General features: G+C 43.6%; 1 protein-coding gene across 2 annotated transcripts in view; it reads right to left on the bottom strand.

Annotated features, from left to right (window-relative positions):
• GPAT3 (glycerol-3-phosphate acyltransferase 3) overlaps positions 1-18,910 on the bottom strand; it is a 556,310-nt gene that overhangs the window by 63,253 nt on the left and 474,147 nt on the right. For both annotated transcript variants that reach the window (XM_069630394.1, XM_069630395.1), the window contains 2 exons: positions 4,707-4,762; positions 4,383-4,468 (listed from right to left, as the gene is read on the bottom strand). In XM_069630394.1, coding sequence (XP_069486495.1) covers positions 4,383-4,468; positions 4,707-4,762 — 142 coding nt within the window. The remainder of the gene's footprint in view (positions 1-4,382; positions 4,469-4,706; positions 4,763-18,910) is intronic.

The raw sequence follows: 18,910 nt of genomic DNA, 5'->3' as shown, positions 1-18,910 counted from the left end.
TTATCTCTGTAATTCTCCTTTTCTCCCCCTACTCTCCTCCCTCCCACTCTGCCCACTGGCTTACCTTTCTCCCAAGTTCTTTCTTTTCCGTCCTTCTGGTGTTCCTTCTCTATGGTCTACTTCTACCATTTGGTCTTACTTCCTCCTCAGTATTACTCAGCCTTCTCCATATTCCACGTCCTCCTCCCTCCAAACTACTACTCCTCCCTCTGCGCTACATGTATTACTGCCCACCATCTCAGTCACCCTTCTTTAACTATCTCAGTCACCCATCCACTCACACCCTACTCTTCTATTTCCGCTCCCACTCACACAACTTGAACACACATTCACAACACAGTATCACTTTCTAAAATCAGCCAATACCTCACCTTTTCTAGAAATTGCCTCCACGCGGTCCTTCCTCCTTCTGGTCTCTTGGTTTGCCAACTCTTCCTCCTCCTGCCTCACCTGAACAAACTATAGCTTCCTGCATCCTGTTGTCTCATATATCCTTCCCCTCGTCTTCATTGGTTTTCCCCTTCTGGTACACCGGGCCAATCTTGCAGTCTTCCCTGCCCAGAAGGTCTTACAAACAGTAAAGCACAGAAGAGGGCCATCTAAGATCTGCCCCCTTCTCTCATACGGGCCCGCCATGGATCGGTAATGGCATCTTTCTACAATCAGAGTACCATTTTGTGTTAATGTCCAAAGCGGAAATGTGACAGTTCATATAAATAAACTGCCCTGAGGCTCCGATAGGGCTTAAGAGTGGCTGAGGTTGATAGTCTTCATTACGAGGTAGGTCAGCATCTGTGATTCAGGTGAGCACATAGCAGCACGCCGCACGCACATTTGTTGCTCAATTTCCATGCAGCACAGCGGTTCACTTCAATGACACCGCTGACTGGGTTGCAGCAACATTGGGAGTCTCCAAGGATCTCTGGTGGGCTGCTCTTTCAGGTTCATCACAGGTTGCAGATTCTTTCAGTTTTCTAAAAACCCACAGAAAAAGTGCTGGCCAGTATTTGAAGCCAGAGGTATAGGGTGAACAAGTGTAGTACCATTATCCATTACACAGGTGCAGGAACTGGGACCTGCTCAACTGCCATCTTCCCCTTGGTTAGGAATGGCTCTGGTTTACACACTGGTGGCCTCATACCTCATGCAGAGAGGGTTCCTCATCCTTTCCTGACAGGGTCAGGCTACTGACCATGTATCACTGTCACAGGTATTGTGCCTAGAGGACAAAAGCTTGTTTTTTAAATTGCTACTGTAGAATAGTGCTCGATATTAGCAATTTAAACATGGTTACTGGAATTGTATGTTTTCGCTAAGAAAAATTATTAGCCGTAAAACAGATTCTTTTAGAAGGCCCATAAAGCTTCTCAGAGTGTGAAAGCTTGCAAATACATGGTGATTTTAGGTCCCCTTAGAAAGCCAAAAAGTCTGATAGTTGAGTGCATAGCTCTTGGGTTGCGAGAAGGCTATCCACTATTTTTATATGCATTGTTGCATGTTCAGTCCTGCATTTATAATTGAAAAGGAAAGTACAAGTACCAGAATGAAAAGAAAAAATTGAACAGGAAAAGCCATTTATGCCTTACGTGTAAGAATTTGAAAGTGCTGTTTTTAGACTGCCTCTCTGTTTTCCAGGCAATAGGTAGCCAATCTCTCAAAATGAGAAACTTTATTCGTTTCAAAAGCTTTACAGATTCAGAATAGGCAGTGCCCACTTATCTCTGTACCCAGCCATATAAATGTTGGCTGACCAGTTACTGGTCTATTTTTTAAAAGTGATAAGGATTGGCAAGCTGAATGCAGGTCTAAGAGCTCATGCCATCCAGTCGCTGTAGTATTACATGTAATGGTTGGCACAGCTCGAGCATAAGGTCAGAGAGTTTACATTTATATTTCAGATTGTCAAAGTCTATTAGTAACCTGCTTGGGGGGCAGGGAGTTGTGGCAGCATCTTTGCCAATGACTAGCTCGGAATCGGGGGAATTACCAAACGGTAATCACCCCGCTCCAAGCCAGCTCATGGCTGGAGGCCGCCATCTCCCCACTCACCTCCTCCACAGATTTCCCTTCCTTCCCCCATTCCCTCCACTTACCTTTTTTTTTTCTCCTCTTTGGGAGCAGATGCGCTGGAAACACTTCTGTCTCCACTGCGTCCGCTCCCGATCTGTGACACGCCACCATGGAAAGGAAGAAGGGACTACACGTATTCCCTTCTCCTTTCCATGGCGGGCAATTTTTTTAATCACATTTTTCCTTTTTTTGAATAGCCGCCATGGAAAGGGAGAAAGGACTACACATAGTCCCTTCTCCTTTCCATGGCGACCATTTTTCGTTCACATTTTTCCTTTTTTGGAATGGCTGCCATGGAAAGGGAGAAGGGACTGCTCCCTTTCGATGGCAGCCATTTTGTTAGTTTACTTTTTTTTTTTTAATTCTTTTCAATGGCTGCCATGGAAAGGGAAAACAGAATTAGATTTCCCTTCCCCAGTGGTTATTTTTGAAACTTTTTTTTTCTGTTCTGAAACTCCAGAGTGTTTCAGAACAGAAAAAAAGAAGCTTTTAGTACCCCGGTCTTACGACTCTGGGTCATTGCCTGAAGTGGTAAATGCCTCCCTGCTCTGTGCTTATTGCTTAAATAGACAATTCCTCTCTAGGCTTCCTTTATTACAGCTATCCCAGCAGAAATCCAACTACAGCAGCAGTGTATTACACATAATCAATAAATTGCCATGCATGGAGGCTTTAGCATCCAACAGGTGCAAGACATGTCACTGATACACATGTCTTCAATTTTTCCACAGCATACTTACTGGAAATGTTACAGGTAAATAACATTTTGACAGGTGTTACTTTTGAGGACTGAAATTAAAGTTAACACAACTATGCCAAAAAACACCACTCTTAGCAGTTCTGAATGACATTCTGGGTCAAGCAGTATATCATTTGATGATAAATGTTGAAAACATTTGCCTTTTCATAGAAGGAAATTTAATAAAAAGCCATTGTTCGAGGGTTGGATTTGTAGTCTCAATGTATTGCCAACCAAGGAGAAATTGCAACTTTCAAGGACATCGACTCTAACCTTTTTGTGCCTATGTGGATGTCAATTACAGAATATAAAGTTTAGATTCAATGTTGGTTTGAAGAAAACTGTATATTTTCAAATAATAAAAAGAAACAGGATTTCATTTTTGGGGTTTTCTCACCTATCCCAACCATCTGTATCTTGTCAATTTCCTATTTAACAAGTGTAAAACCTCCTTCCGCTTCCGCCTAGTTATTTGACAGGGGAACTTGAAGGTATACAAGGTAGACGTTATTATTGTTGAGCTGCATGGTTTTTTTCAAGCTGTTTTTTAATCTCTCCACTTTTCATCTCATTTTGTACCTCCCAGGGCGATTTTTCGTTTTTCTTCCAACTCTAAATGTTTTGGCTTGTATTGCGACTCCCGAGATCTTTATAAGATGTTTGAGGCCTCTTCACTTTTCTGCTCCTTTTCAGCTTGCATGGGTGTTTGAGCTGTACCTTCAGCTGTACCTTCAGCTCATCCTGCAGTGTTTGGCCTCTGAGCATTGCATCTGATTTTGAGCCGCTGAGGGTGTTTGAGCAATTTTCTGCCGTCATTTAGCATATTATAATGTTAGTTACTTCCTTTGTAACTATTTTGGTTGGATGTACTCCCTTTAAATCAGTGGAAAAGATATTCCATAAAAAGTGAAGAAACCCATCAATCACTAAAGTGTTATAGGAACTGTAGAGAGTGCAAGACCTTTTACCACATCGGGTGCAAATACTCAACCTTTTGGTTTCTGGCTGGAAGTTAGGACTAGTATAGAGGAGATCGCGGTCTGGAACCTTCAGAATGAAAGCATGGGATATACATTTGGTGATGAAAAGTATTCCACACTCTATACGTAATATGCTCTGTAACTTTTTTGCCTCCGTCACCTTTTTTGAGTTATGTGAATAGGGATAGTATATTTTGCCCGCATTGCTGAGGGCTCTCGGCTGGTTTAAGATTTAGTAGTATCTTTACTTTTTTTTTTTGATTGCACAAACTGACATTTTTGTATGTCAAACGTTACGGCAAAGGTGTTTAATTTGCGGAAATATATTTTTTTTATCAGAATGATGTATTCTGTTAGCTTTGGATTCATGATCAATTATCCCAATGTTATGATGTGACCAATAAAGATTTGGTTGGGGAAAAAAATGAGCAAAAGAAAACAACATAGGTCCACCAGTGTAGTAATGATGCCCTGCAGACTTTGAAGGTAGGCCACATTTTTTCAGTTTTTGAAGGACAACCTGACTCACTGACTGAGCCACCCTTGCCACCCTTCCATGACACAGGAAGTGACCAGAAAAGTATGTGCAGTACCTTGATTGCCACTGGATATATAGTGCCTCCAATTTCAAAGCTTCCTTTCTTGAACATCATCACAGAAGTGTTGTTAATACACGTGCCTGTCCAAAAAGAAAGGTTTTCCAGAAAATTATCTCAGCTCATCAAAATGTAGCTTCCAACTCAATTCGGTTTTAAAAGAAGGCAATATGACATTTGAAAAACTAATTACAGTTTTACTCAATGTAAAGAGAGCGAGCAAAGGGTAGGAACTGGTAGCAACGCAGAGGAAAAATGGGCAAAGAGGAATATCTGTGTACACAAGGCACTCATAAGAATGAGGATGGGATGGCTCCTTACCTTCTGGAAAAATCAAAATCGGCAGTTTGGTCTTATCTGCAACGTGTTCCCGCAGTCTATGGAGTGGAGAAAACATTGCTTAAAATAGCCGCTCTGAACCCATGCCAGTCATTGTTCCACATTCCTAACATACTAGAGAACAAATGCTCTGAAGCAAATTCTGAATGCTTCACATTGGTGGCCTGTGCCTCACAATGCCAGCTGAGTTTCTGCACTTTTTAAATGCTTCTCAAACCCCACCCCTTCCCCCCACTATGTGTGTCTGATTGAATCAGATCATGACTAAAATGAAAAACACTGGAAAATGTACATTTTTATACGCTTAGTTACTTAATCCTCGCTGGCTCAAAAGACACCAAACTAGGGTCGTAAGACCGATCTTCAGTTTAAAGCACAGAGGACAGAAAAACTGAGCAAGAAATGCAATTAATATCCAACATGCCCCCTTTTCTAAGCAGGACCTCCATTAACTTCATGCCACATTTAACGCAACAACCAACTGATAACTGATCTTGGCAATCTCTATAACGAGGCAAGCAATTTCCAAGGCAAATTTCGGGAATTATTAGGAGACCGCATTATCTTGGCTATTTCGACAATCTTCATAAAACCTGATGTACTTTTTCGATGTGTCGGTCCAAGCAATTTAAGAATGCTCTGGTACAGGGTCTTCCCTACTTAAGAAGGTATTGGAAGTTTGTTACGTTTGTTACGTTTTTATTATGTGATGTATGTTTTGAAATTTCAGTGAGCATTCGGAACAGCCTCAAACAGTATGTTGGCACTTTTTAAATAAGAAACACATGCTCCAAGAATCAACCAATTGAAACATCTGCCACACTTGTAGCTCAACCCCTGGGGCTGGATGGTTTAAAATACTATAAATCGCAAAAGTAGGTAAAGCACACAAACAAATCATCAATAAAATACTTTAATACCTGACCTAACACCTACGTCTCATTTTCGCTCAGGGGGACAAGCGAGCAATGCAGCCATTCTAGCAGGTCCCTAATTACGTGAAGGGTTGCATGACCCCTCCCCACCTTCTAGGAACATTCCTATCCTCAGGACTGCCCATTCCAGCAACACCAGAGGGTATAGCTATAACATCATCCCGAGGGCCCTCACCCATTGCAGCAGTGCCTCCAGTGCAGCCCTGGTTCTACTGGCCTTAGCCCAGTGGCTCACGCACTCTTTCACCCCCAGTCTAGGGAGGGACCACTCGCCACCTCACTCCCCACAGACATGATGCAAACAGAAGGGCGCTATTCAACCTTCAAAATAAAACAGTTGTTAACCCTACCTGCAACATGCGATGGGTTGGAAGGCGTGGTGTAGATTTTTAGAGCCCGAATGGGTATCCCCTTTTCTGTATTTGAAACAATTACCAAACTAACACACCTTTTTTATATTCCTTCAGCTTTTCCCTACACCACGGGGTGATTTCCTTCACAGCGATATGCTCCGCCAGCCCACCTCACCTTGGTGGGGTCACAGAAAAGCCCTTAGGGTGGACTAATGGAACAGACCCACCCAGAATTACCCACGCAGGAAGAGGGACTAAAGAATGTTCCTGGTGGCTGCCGACTTCCCCTTGTCAGAATTTGGCAGGCCGTTGGATGTACTTCCACCATCATGCCACGGTACTTTTCCCCTTACTGAAAACCCACACACAAAAATTACCCGCCACTTTTACTAATAACCACATTAACAATGAATAATGTAAACACATACATACAAACACTTTTCATAATTGTACGCATTTCATAATTGTATAGATTATATATGTGTGACTGGTGTAGTTAGTCACACCTTGGACCCTTTAACTCTTGCACAGTACCTCTGGTGGATGTTGGCAGCGATTGTGGGGGTGCGGCTGGCACTGGCTCTGTCCCCCAGGCACTTTCAAATTCATTGTAGTGCCCATGGCCCAAATGAGGCACAGCCACGGTCACCACTGCTGCAGAGGACCTGGAGAAAGTGGTCTTAATTAGACTGCAGCCCGTTTACCACATGGGTCAACATTATCAGAGCCACAGGCCCTGTGCGCCTTTCACTTTTCTTGCGGGGCCCATGCCCCAAGTGGGCATCATACTGACTGCCACTGTGCCGACAGATCCATTAATTGTATTGACCCCATGTCCTTGGTGGCTGTCACACTTGCTGTTGTACCCGCCACATCTTTCTGCTCCTTCGGGGAGTGCAGTGGGTGGGTCCGCGGTAGGGTCTCCGGTGCTCCAGCGCCAGTGGCAGAAGCACTGGAGCTCTTCCCCCAGACACGTCCTCCTGACTTCAAATGGGCCAGCGCCCTGCCATCATCACCTGGGCCACCTCAAGGAAGCGGCCTGGGAATTCCCCTGCATCTGGCCCACCCATTGATTCGGTTTATCTTCTTGGCCGACAAGCCCTATAGAACATTTTAATGGTACTTTATCAGCAACTTCTCTGACTGCTTTACATTTTGTTTTAAACTCCCTGGTCAACATGTATCAGCAGATTAGGAGTGAAGTAAAAACTGATTCCTATATACTAAATGAGATGAAAGGCAACATCAATTTGATTGCGGGAGAATGTTGGAAACCACAAGAAGGTGGGTTCTTGAATACGAAGATTGAAGACCTCACACAGGAAGGAACTGAATGTCAAACTCTAGTGACTGTGAATTCACAGAGGGAACTGCAGGATACCCCGCCCTCTGTATCTTTTATAAGGGAGTGGCTCAGCTCCCCACTGAACCCCCATTTGACTGTGAGTGGGTGACTAGTTCCGATACAGTGGTACCCCCGCACAAGTGGGCGCTAGCTGGAAAAAGTCAATAGTTAACATAATGTGCCCTTGCACTAAGCAGACAAAGAATCAGAAGGCTAGTAAAATCAATAATAACGCTTCATCTAAGTTCTTCAAGACCCTCTTTGAAAAACCTAAGATGGCTCAAACAAAGTGCATACAACAAGTGTGGAAATGCTAAACAAATGACCACCCACCTCGGAGAGGAAAATATCAGTGGCCCCCTTCAAACCCACTTCGAGGCTAAGCAAAAAGAAAAAAGGCCAAAACATAACTACTTTTCAAACAGTGAAACATTCTCTATTCGATTTTAATGAGGGGTTGATGTGGTTTGCAGCCTTGATGGAGTCGAATATTTTTTATTACCAATTCGGAAGTTCCTAGTACAAAAGTTCATAGTAATGAGATATAGAGGAAACAATCCTGGACTCAAAGACTTGGCCTTGAAAGGTTTTTTGCAAAGGGGGTTAGGAAATGACCAACCAATGGGCCGTCAGAGTTAAGGCCCCTTGTGTTTGATAATACGAGACAGGTCCAGACTCAAACGGGAGAACTGAACTCTGCATCTACATTTCACAATGGTGCTCCTGCTGAAACTATATGTAGGATAGAAGATGCACCCAATTTGCGTGGAGGTTTACGATCTAGAAATCATGGGTACACGGTTCAGTTATTCCAACTTGGAAGCCAAGTAAAGGTGCAAGGGTGGGAAGCCCAGATGTTGAATTGGGGCCACAAGAGCGGATTTGGGTGAGAGCGATTATCCCCACTGAAAATAGCATCATCCTATATTGCGTCTATTTCAAGAAATGTCTTCACTGAAGCTAATCTTTTCCTCAGATCTGGATTTGGTGGACTTCATTGACGAAAGGGGGATGAACGTGGTGGTCTTAACTATTCCCTCTGCTCGGATTAGAAAGATCATCTTTGCTGAGGTGAATGAAATAAGGCAGATGGGCTTTAACCTTGAATCCTATGGACCCTTTCCTCCTATGCATCATTCTTTGAAAGGCTATTTGGGATCTAAGCAAAGGGCAAATGATTTGTAGATCGAGATTATGCACACAAATCAGGGAAATGTGGGACATGGGGTCATTTGTACAGCCGGTGCTTCTATAGATGGGCCATGGGGAGAGGTCTGGTCTTTGCTTCCTGGGGCTTTGGCATTGACCAGAAACCAGGGTTGTAGCTCTCTGCCAGGGTTTTAGCACGTATGAGATCTCAATTCTCTCATGGAACATGCAAGGTCATACTAATTTTTTTGAACGAGCAATGTTTGTGCTCCTTTCTTTGCTCCCAGGAGATCATAATATTGCAAGAAACAAGGCTAATTTAGGATGCAACATTGGACGTTTTTTGTGTGGTGTCTCAGCTCGCTTCTTTAGGAAATGAGGGGAGGCATGAGAGTGGCCTAAAGGTTGCGGTAAAGACAGGTTTACCTGGGTAGGTACACATATTTGATGACAATACAGAGGGTATCCTAGCAGTTCATGTATTGATTGATGGAACTTATGAAAACGTACTATTGATGAATGTCTATTCTAAGGAGTCGCTTGCGAAATTGCTGGACTTTTTTGAAGAAAAACATGGGATTTTAATCAGATGGGTTGAAACATATGGGCATGAGTATGTTATTGGCTGGTGACTTGAATGCAGACTGTCTTCATAATATCCTAAAGGATCGTGGCTGTGTGGGTATTACTAGACTAATTGCAGCTTATAGAAAAAGGGAAATTATGAAATAATTTGCTTAGAGAATGTCTTTACACAGATGGAACGGTAATATCATGGGAGATAGGGAGGGGGAGAAAACCTGGCAGAGACATGATCAATTCTCAACAGTTGACTGGATCTTCTCCACGGAAAGGATTTTTAGGGACTAGTTAAAAAATAGATTGCACCAAATTAAGTGATCTTAATGTGCCAAGGGGCTTGGTTGCAAATCAAGTTAAGATAAGGAAAGTGTTCTTTAACATTGAAGTGATAAACCAGGGTTGAACCCGTTAGGAAAGATTTCTTAATTGTGGGTAATTTTCCTTCCATGTGGCAACCCCTAAACATTTTGCTGTTGTTTTCACCAGGATCTAGACTTTGCCAGAGAAGTGCAGCCTTCTGCCGCACTCCTATGGGCTTTCGCTCCATTCTTACGGGGAAACTGACATGCCCTTAAGACAGTCAGTACCGGGAAACGTTGTTTTCCGTAGTTATTTTATCATGTTGCAGCTTTCGCGCAACGTGACACAAGAAGCACTGTAAGCTAAGTTACTGCTCTCTTGGGTCTCTAGTCTACTACAGGCCCTAGATACTCTCTTAGGATTGTTAATGAACGGTGCAAGTGAATCACGGACGGGACTGGTGGCAGCGATCGTTTCTTTGTGTTTTTGAGCTCCATTTTGTGTTTAAGCGCGTTTCTCGCGCTTAGCCCAAAATGGTGGCTTGGCTCCCAAAATGGCCAGACCACGAGTCTCGTTGTCCTGTCCGCTGACCGTCTTGTCCCCTTCAACTTCCCCAGGTCGAGCCGACCCGGGGCCTTCCTTATTTGGGCATGTACTGGTCCAATACACATCCTGGGTGCCAGAGAGTCTAGGGTGGTGTGAATGCCTGGGACCTCCATGGTCCGTGATAGGTCCACGTATGGTGTGAGTGTTTTGTGAGCAGATCTCCCATTGGGTCCCCTCCGTTTTGGCGCGAAGGGAACCATGGATAAGAGGAGGCTGGAAACACCACTACAATGTCGATCTCCTGAGTTCTCACGAACAAAGGAATACAGAAGCCAAGTATCCTGCAACCACGAGGCTGAACCGAGGAATTGCTGGTGACCCGCTGAAGGACTTCTCCTCTGCACTGCTGTTGCTTGGTGAAACCCTTTCTACCGCTGATCGAACGAGAAGGCCTGTACTGGTACTTCGACCCTTGGAATAGTGGGAACAACTATTCTCGGCATCTTCACCATCTCCTGCACGTAAGACTTCGGAAGTGTCCCTGAGCCATCCAGCAGACTGACCAGCCTACCCAGGAGTCTTGCTCTGCAACCGCCGTCAGGTTGTGTTGTATTACGAGTCCTTGTCACTCTCACACGATTCGTACACTTGGCATTCCCAGGTCTGAAGTGAGTAGTGTACATTTGTCTGAAATGCACACGGCCGCTCCGTTGCCCTGCTGTGGTAACAAACTGTGCGGGTTCACTGCGTTTGGGACGTCCCCAACTCAACTTCTGCTGCTGCGGAATCTACACAACGCCGAGACGTCCCCTGCTCGTATCTGAACCTGCCAGCACTGAAACTGACACGGAGAAGCCTGGGTCTGCTTGCATTGGGGACCGGTGAGTAGCATCGCTAGGAACTGGTTGCCCCCCTGCAGGAGCCCATAGCTCTTCCCCACTGTCTCTAACAGCACGCCTTTCCGTACTGGCGCTCTGCTTCTGCCCGCAGTGGAGGCTGCGCTTGAGTCGCGGAGCTCTGTTCATCTTCATTTGTTCACCGAACTAAACTGCCCGATTCCCTCGAAGAGACTCCCCTTTTTGCCCGTTGGCACCAGCGTGTGCAGGTACTTTTGAGCACAAGGCTCCATTCTTCGTAGGGCTTGGACTTCCTTTTAGTTAGGTGCCTCAGAAGGCGGACTGGGTCTAATTATTATTCGCACTGCCTGTTTTCCTCCCCATCTAGGTGGTCTACACATTTCGTGCGTCTAACTCGTTAGACTTGTTTGTATTTGTATATATATTGTATTGGTTTGGTATGTGTTGGTTTACTTGAGTTTTATTGTGATTTCTCGCTACGGTCAATGTTACAAAGGCCTTGTAATAAGTGTGTATATATTTTTAATATAACACCTGCTTGGAGTAATTTGTAAGTGTCCTTGCTTTGTGTGCTCATTGCAGGCTTTCAGTCACCCTCACCCCTCTTGAGACCTAGTCTTGACCGCCGCGATCGCTACCCTGATTGGTCTGGCTTGTCCAGAGGTTACCCTGTTCCAAGAAACTAGGCTGGCCTTCTGAACCTCTGCCCCTCCAGGACAGAGTTCAGAAATCCATCTTAACAGTACCATTAAGTGGTTCTCTTGTATATTTCTAAGGGTTAACAAGGCGCTTAACGAAACATGTGATTCAACTTCAAATGAGTGGCAATGCTGGATTTCTCACCCACCCACTTTCCTACTTTCGTGAAATAAATTTTGGACACATTTTAAACTTCGAGACCGGTTGGTAGAAGGAGACCTCATAGCTTTAGTGTAGACATTCAGGCCGTTAAAAAGATGAGACATGACTACTAAGGTCAAAAAGTGTGATATTCCAGAGACTGATAGGAAGAAAATAATTAGTAAATTACAGCACGATTATAAGAATAAAATTAAGACACTAAAATGGAGTCTAAATAGAGGGATGCAGAGGCTATGTTAACTTCTTTATTAACGTAATCGGACAGGAAATTCTGGGACTTAGTGAATATTAACGCCGAGAGATGAGAAGTAATTCAGCAAAACCCGATATTGGAGAGAGTTTGATTTCTCATTATGAAAAACTGTATGTGCAACCAGCAGACGCTGTTGTATTTTCACCTGAGCCCTCTGAGGTTTGAAAATTGCAGGTTGAAAGTGTGGATATTTTTAAAATGATCAATAAATGCAATACGTCTAGGGCCCATGGTCCTCATGGCCTCTGCAGCTTGGTTCTGAAAGGAAACCCTCTGAAATTGACTAATATTTTGTATAAACAGTTATTTCAAGCCCAGGGATCGTATCTCTCCAGCTCTGAAATCTCTTCACTGGCACCCTGTGGCTGCAAATATCAAGTTCAAGACCCTCTGCATTGTCCACACGGCTTTCTCGAGCTCTATGCTCATCCACCTCCAACTCTCTAAGGGTCAGGCGTTCTCCAAGCAGAGAGTTTGGGGGCAGACCTATGTCCTTGGCTGGGGCCTCCCTCTGGAACAGCCTCCCTGTCTCTCTCAAACTTGAGCAGAACCACCTCCGGTTGCGGAAGCAACTCAAGACCTTCCTTTTCACTTCCGCTTTCTCTCTTCCTCTCCCCTACTGATGCACCTGACTGCTCCGCATACTAGTCACCTGGTCACTCTCTGAACTCAGGCCCAGGCTCCTGCATGTCCAATTTCCCTTGCACTGCCTCCGGACTCCCCAGCACTTAAGGGTCTGTATCTGCAACACTACAGTCCCTTCTCTCTGCACTTATGAGCATCTGTTGGTTGCACTTGAGAGTTAATGGCACTCCCCACTCCCCTTCCCCTTCCCCTTCCTCTCCCCTTCCCCTCCCTTCCCTCTTCCCAGCGCTTGTACTATCTGAATGATATAAGGCCTAGTAAGATCGTTATTTTGTCCTCCCTTTGTTTCCCCCTCCTTGTCTTGTCAGGTCTAGAAACACTTGTGTACAGGCGTGTTATAAATGTTAAATCATATCAAACAAAAATACATCTTTTTTTAAGTGTATGTGCATGCATTCGAGCAAGGGTGTTTTCATGTGTATGATGGATGTATGTATGTGTGCATGTAAGGGTTAATTATGCAATGTATGTGATTGAGCGAGTGTATGCTGGCGCTGGGCGTGCATGTAACTGAACCAGTAGTCGAAGTGGAAAAAGGGACTAGTAGTCTGCTGGCATCCAAAAAGGAGGGAGTGGGATAGGCCGCCAAATGGAGGGGCTGACCAGGATCACAGCTTTGGCTCAAATAATTTTAATAGTAATGTCTTATAGAGTTTACTTACAAAAAACACAAATTGCATAATAAAGCCACATGACAACATGCAAATCCTTATAGCAACATGTTAAGCCAAAAGAATATCATTGTGGCTTTAATTTTCACATCCTGAATGATAAACTATAAGTCCCAGAATGCAAGATAATGGCAACCTGAAAGTTGTGTAATAAACAATGGTAGATATGCAGATTATTTGTCACAAACCTCCAGCATGTTGCTATTCATGATGTTGAAAACATTTGATTAGTGACTTAAAGCAACTTCATTTTTTTGTATGTCAAGCAAATCTTTAAATAGGTGCTTTGTGTTGCTCACTTTAATTATCACAGATTTGCAAAGTAACTGGTGCTTTGCAGGGTCTTTGAGTTAAAAATTTTCCATCATGCATATAACAGGCTGTGCCAGTGATAAAAGAACAGTGTTTGTAACCCGAGCGCTTTAACGACCTGCAGATGCTCATTTCATCTGTCAGAATAGTCATCATGACAGTAAAGTGTTTACAAAACAAGAGTTAATACCTGGCTACACTGGCATTTGTGTGCAGGCAGTGTAAGGAACTCATAGTGGCAACAGTAAAGACAGACACAAGTGATCACAGTTCAAGTGTGTTTATTAAACTGTTTAATGGTTTAGAAAAACACCTAATCTAAACCTAAATCTAAGATGGGAGCAAGCTACGACTATCAAATAACAATAAAACAGACCTAGTGGCATCTTGTCAAATAAAAAGGGCCTATACTAAAAAAAAAACTATTGCCAATCCTTACAACTAAGTTACAAAATAGTGTGGGATAACGTTCTCAAGAAAAGAAAGAAGTGTTCAACAAATGCTAAATTAGGATGGTATGGCTGGGTCTCCCTTCCCCATGTTTTTAGCACAGGACACAGCACACTCCAGGGTTGAGCCAGCATGAGTTTACAGTTCCTTTCAATGATGCTGGACCTTCCGGGGCCAAGATTCTTTTCCTGCAAAAGTATCTTGCCTTGTAAGGCCAGCTGTACCAAAACAATAAACAAAAGTTCCTTTTTCACCTTGGGAGACTGCTCCTCGCCCCTTGGATCCCCTCAGCCGGGCTCTGATCCTTCTTACAATGTCAACCTCCCTCCTATCACTTAACAGTCTCAAAGTCCTTTGCACCAACTATCCATTGTGGACATACCTCAGCCAGGTTCACATTTGTCATCACAATGTTCACAGGTCTATCACTACCCTCAATTTGCAGGAATCCCTCTGTCGGGTTCACATTTGCCAGTTTCACAGTTTGATCAGTTTTCTCCCATGTGTCAAAGACTTTCGAGTGTACGAGGGGTTTTGCTCGACCCTTCTAGGACCACTTTGACACTTTACACTAGCCTCTCCTAAGGCCTCTTTGTCTTCGTAGTTTCAAGAAAACACAATCCCAAAAAGTATTTAGTCGGAGTGCTTCGAATGAGCACCCCCGCGATGCCTCACCACTCTGCCTCTACACCTTTTACTAGGGTTTCTTCAAAGTTCAATTAAAATTTTGTTCAACAAGGTTGTCACCTGCAACCTTGGGCCCAGCACAGTTCGGTTTCACCACCTGTATTCTCCGACTCACCGGCTGTGCAGAACTGTTGGAGTCTCTTGTCTCGGGTATCAAGGACGGCACCACAGTGGCAAGTGCTTCCCCCCGCTTTGACCATTAGTGCAGGAGGGCGCTGTGTGCCATCGACGCCCATCACACCACATGCCAGCTGGACTTCCGGGTCTTATGATTGCCCTTTCAGCGGCTTTGCGGGTCTGAGGTGAAAAGGACAAGGGCAATTCCGTCCTCGCCGTCCCTCCAGGTCTCTCTGACTTCCTCCTCCGTTTGAACTGCCGGTCCAGGATAGCTGCTTCCTTGTGCATTCGACCTTGCTCAAAGTTTGCTTTCATGCTCCGCCTTTTTTCCCTTTGGGGAAGGGAAAGGGCCGTCAGAGGTGTGTAGTTTTTGTTAAATGCCTGACCCTTGTGTTGGGATAGGTCAAGTAATTGGCTCGCGTGTTAGTCTATTGGCTGTTACAGTGTAGGAAAGTGTTTGTGTTGGAAAAGGGGGGGTAAGAAATTCTGAATTTCCTACAGGGTAGGATGGGGAAAAGTTGTTATAGGAAAGTGGGTACTGCGTCTCACCCATCTGTGTCCCTCTTCCACTCCCCGAGGACCCCTCATCCAGGTGAACCTCCTGCACTGGTCCACCCCGAGGAACTGGATCCAATAGCGATTGCTGTGTCCTAGCCACCTGGATGACAGATCCCTGGGGACTAGCGGGTGAGACACCTTCAGGTTTCTCACAGCAGACTAGTCATCCCTTAATGTGGCATAACATTTTTTACTGGGCATGTATGATAAAGCAAGCACGATAAGTGTTATTATTTCGCTAGACTGGCACTTGGTTTCAGACTACTCACTGTTTGCAGCTGTACACGCAGGCAAATTACTTGGTCATTCATACATCTAAGACCAAGGTCATACAATTTGCTGGATCTAAAATAAAGAAATTGAAGTTGCAGTGGTGGTTGCAGGGTGAAAAGATTGAAATCGTGAGTTCATTCGAATATTAGGGTTTTATGATTTTCACCAGAACAACTCAAACGTTTGGTGGAACATTTTAAAGAGAAGGCTTACCATTTACGCACTCGGATGAGATTCCCGAATACGAACTATGGAAAGTTCTCAGGGAAAGCAATCAAATGTTATGAAGGAAAAGTGATCCTGGTGTTGTTATACAGAGTGGATATTTATCAGCAATTATTGGGATTTGATTGCTCTAAAAATCGAGGGCATAATTTGGTGCTACAGACTAGGAATCTCAAATTGTGTACTAGTCAGTGTGATCAATTTTGAGTTAGGACTTTCCTCACTCCTTACACATTTTTATGTAGGAGGCTGACATTATGTAGAAATTTTAAACTACCACCTCCAAATTCCCTTTATGAATTGATTGGTAGTGAAACGCTAGGTCACAAATTGAGTTTGATGGAGAATAAATTGACATGAGATACTATTATAGAACAATGAGATAAAACTAAGAATATCACAAATATAGGATTGGTGTGCAACGTTCAATCTTATTCAAAATTATAAGCTGCTGAATAAGAGATCCATGGATCACAAAAAGCTGGGAGAGAGAAGACCCTATCTGACCCAATCCCCATCATTGTTCCTAAGGAATACCATGATGCGATGTAGCTTTAATCCAATTAAAACACGAGAAATCTTGTGCATTTGTGCTCAGGGAAAGAGTCGACTCTTGCGGATTTTGTAATAAAACCACTGACAGTCTGAAACATCTAGGCATGGTATGTCCAGTACTAATGCATGTTTGGACCATATGATTTGGTCGTTTTATTTCTAACCATTCTTGTGTTTTTAGGGAAAACTTTTTGAAGCAAGTCATTTAAGGAGAATTGGCAAAACTGCCTTGCACCTTTATGAGTTTTTTTTTAAAGAATTCAGTTTGTATCGAAAGGGGTGTAGGCAAAACAGGATGCAGTCCATCTGATGTATTGGGTCGATGGTGTGTTCTTTTAGCTTTTATATTATGTATTTCATAATCTTTAAATTATGGTTTTCTGATCATTGTTGATATGGACTTAATAAATGTGATTATGTGTAAGGTTTATTTTAAATCATATGCACAACTAAAAAAAAAAATGGATATTTTTTTTTTAATCTGGCCCATTTTTCCTTCCTTGGCTAAACATTCCACATGGCCTGACGGAAGGCATGGATGGTTTAATACATTATAACAAAAATAAGTTCAATTGAAACAATTAATAAAACAGTTTTACCCCATCCCTGGTATCTGTGTCTCATTTATTTTCCCTCAGGGGACAACCAATGCAGCCCTTCTACCCGGAACTTACCTGGGCTAGGGGCTACACTCTGCATTTCCACTTGACGTAGTGGCCCGCCATAGAGGGGTTTATTTCCACTAGTAGTTTTTCCCCAGCTACGAGACGTGCTGCGTTTCACAGCTGGAAAGGCTACCACAGACAGAAAACGTAGTCTGTGTTCTCTTTCCGTGGCAGCCATAGTAAACAAAGAAAATGGCCACCATGGAAGGGGAGAAGGCACTACGCGTAGTCCCTTCTCCCTTTCCATGGCAGCCATTCCGGAATGAAAATGCTGTCGGAGATGATAGCGATCTGCATGCCGGTGCGTGATCGGTTTTACCATCAGGTAAGGCTCGGAATCCAGCCAATTTTGTTGCCGCACCATGTACTGATGGAAAATAAATCATCTGATCTACGACAAAAAAATGGCTGTAAAGCCCAACCTCTATATTGTGGCCGATCCACATTTTGACCACCCTATGGTGGAATGCCCCGACATGCACCCTTGACAATCCTTTGTATACAGATTAAAAAGTGTGCTCCTTTCTAGAAGATCTTCAAGTCCATCATCCCTATAAAATAGGTTCACTGCACAACTGGAAATCGCTGAAAATTTCTAAGAATCCATGACTTCATTAAATCCAAGCAACAACCCACAAATGCCTACAATTGCTAGTCTCTACTCCTTTCTTTTGGCAAACCCCATAAACTGAAATCTGAAGTACTGTGTGCTCACCTACACACAATGCACATGTCCATTTGTCTGCCACAGAGGAGTCGGATGCCAATCGCATTCTGATGCGTTATTCGTGTCCATCTGATCAAATGCGCACTTCTAACCTACCTACAACAGATACTACATAGAACCACCTTACTTATTTGTAAGGATTCATGCGTACACGTGACACTGATCCGATTTGATCATTACCAAAATGCATGTAATGCACAATCTTTTGTCACAAATGTATCTCAATTGCCAAACAATCAATTGCTCAGAACAACCCCTTTCCCAAATGGTCATATCTAGCTACTTAGTTCAAAGAAAATACGTATCCTCTAAATGTAAACATAGTGGCTGCGTTTAAATTAGATCTGCAATTACATCGTCTTACTTAACCTGGTAAAATAGCTCCACAAATGTACCTTTTATTACTAAAATAGGTGGGTGATTTGTATACATTACAGGTCGTGGGTCTGTAGGGCTGGCTCCCCTGTTAACCCTTCCAAACATAAAACAAGTCATTTGGTTAATACAAACCCCTATTACTAGCGAGCACCATACTAAAAAATAAAAAATAAAAAATACCAAGCAAAGCCAACTACTTGCGCTGTGGGATTTTGAAAACATACTGGATTCCAACGTGGTCGAGCATTTGGTTCAGTTCCCACTAAGACTTAACAGTGTTGACAAAATAAACGAGGGCGAACCAAGATGGGGTGTGCAAATCTACTGGTGTGGATGTCATTTAGTATCACCAAGTGTCACACTCATCCATTCACTACTCCTCTGAGATCCAGAATTAAGAAATAAACCCCAATGGGTGGGGGCATGACTGGGTCAGGTAATGCCACCCAGAAGGGTGTATTGCTATTACAACCCCAGCAAGTTTTAATGGATGGTGATAGGTTTATTTCCTTCAGGCAGAGAAATGGCATGTTTGTTTTCCCAGGACAGGTGATTAAGAAAAAAAAGGAGATGTGCCCACCTCTCCTGTTTGGCTCCCACTATCCCCACTCCCTCTCTACCCCCCTCGCCCCCAACCCTCACACACACACACACACACACACACTTAGGCCATGCCTCCTTTTTAGAGCCCGCCAAACCCTTACCCAAATTGGGTCATGGATTATTTCCTCTGCATGTAATT

This window comes from Ambystoma mexicanum, chromosome 6q, assembly GCF_040938575.1.
Source record: "Ambystoma mexicanum isolate Mex_15411 chromosome 6q, UKY_AmexF1_1, whole genome shotgun sequence".
Classification (NCBI taxonomy): Eukaryota; Metazoa; Chordata; class Amphibia; order Caudata; family Ambystomatidae; genus Ambystoma; species Ambystoma mexicanum.
Note: the sequence above shows the minus strand (reverse complement) of the source record. Positions and strands in the feature narration are given on the sequence as shown.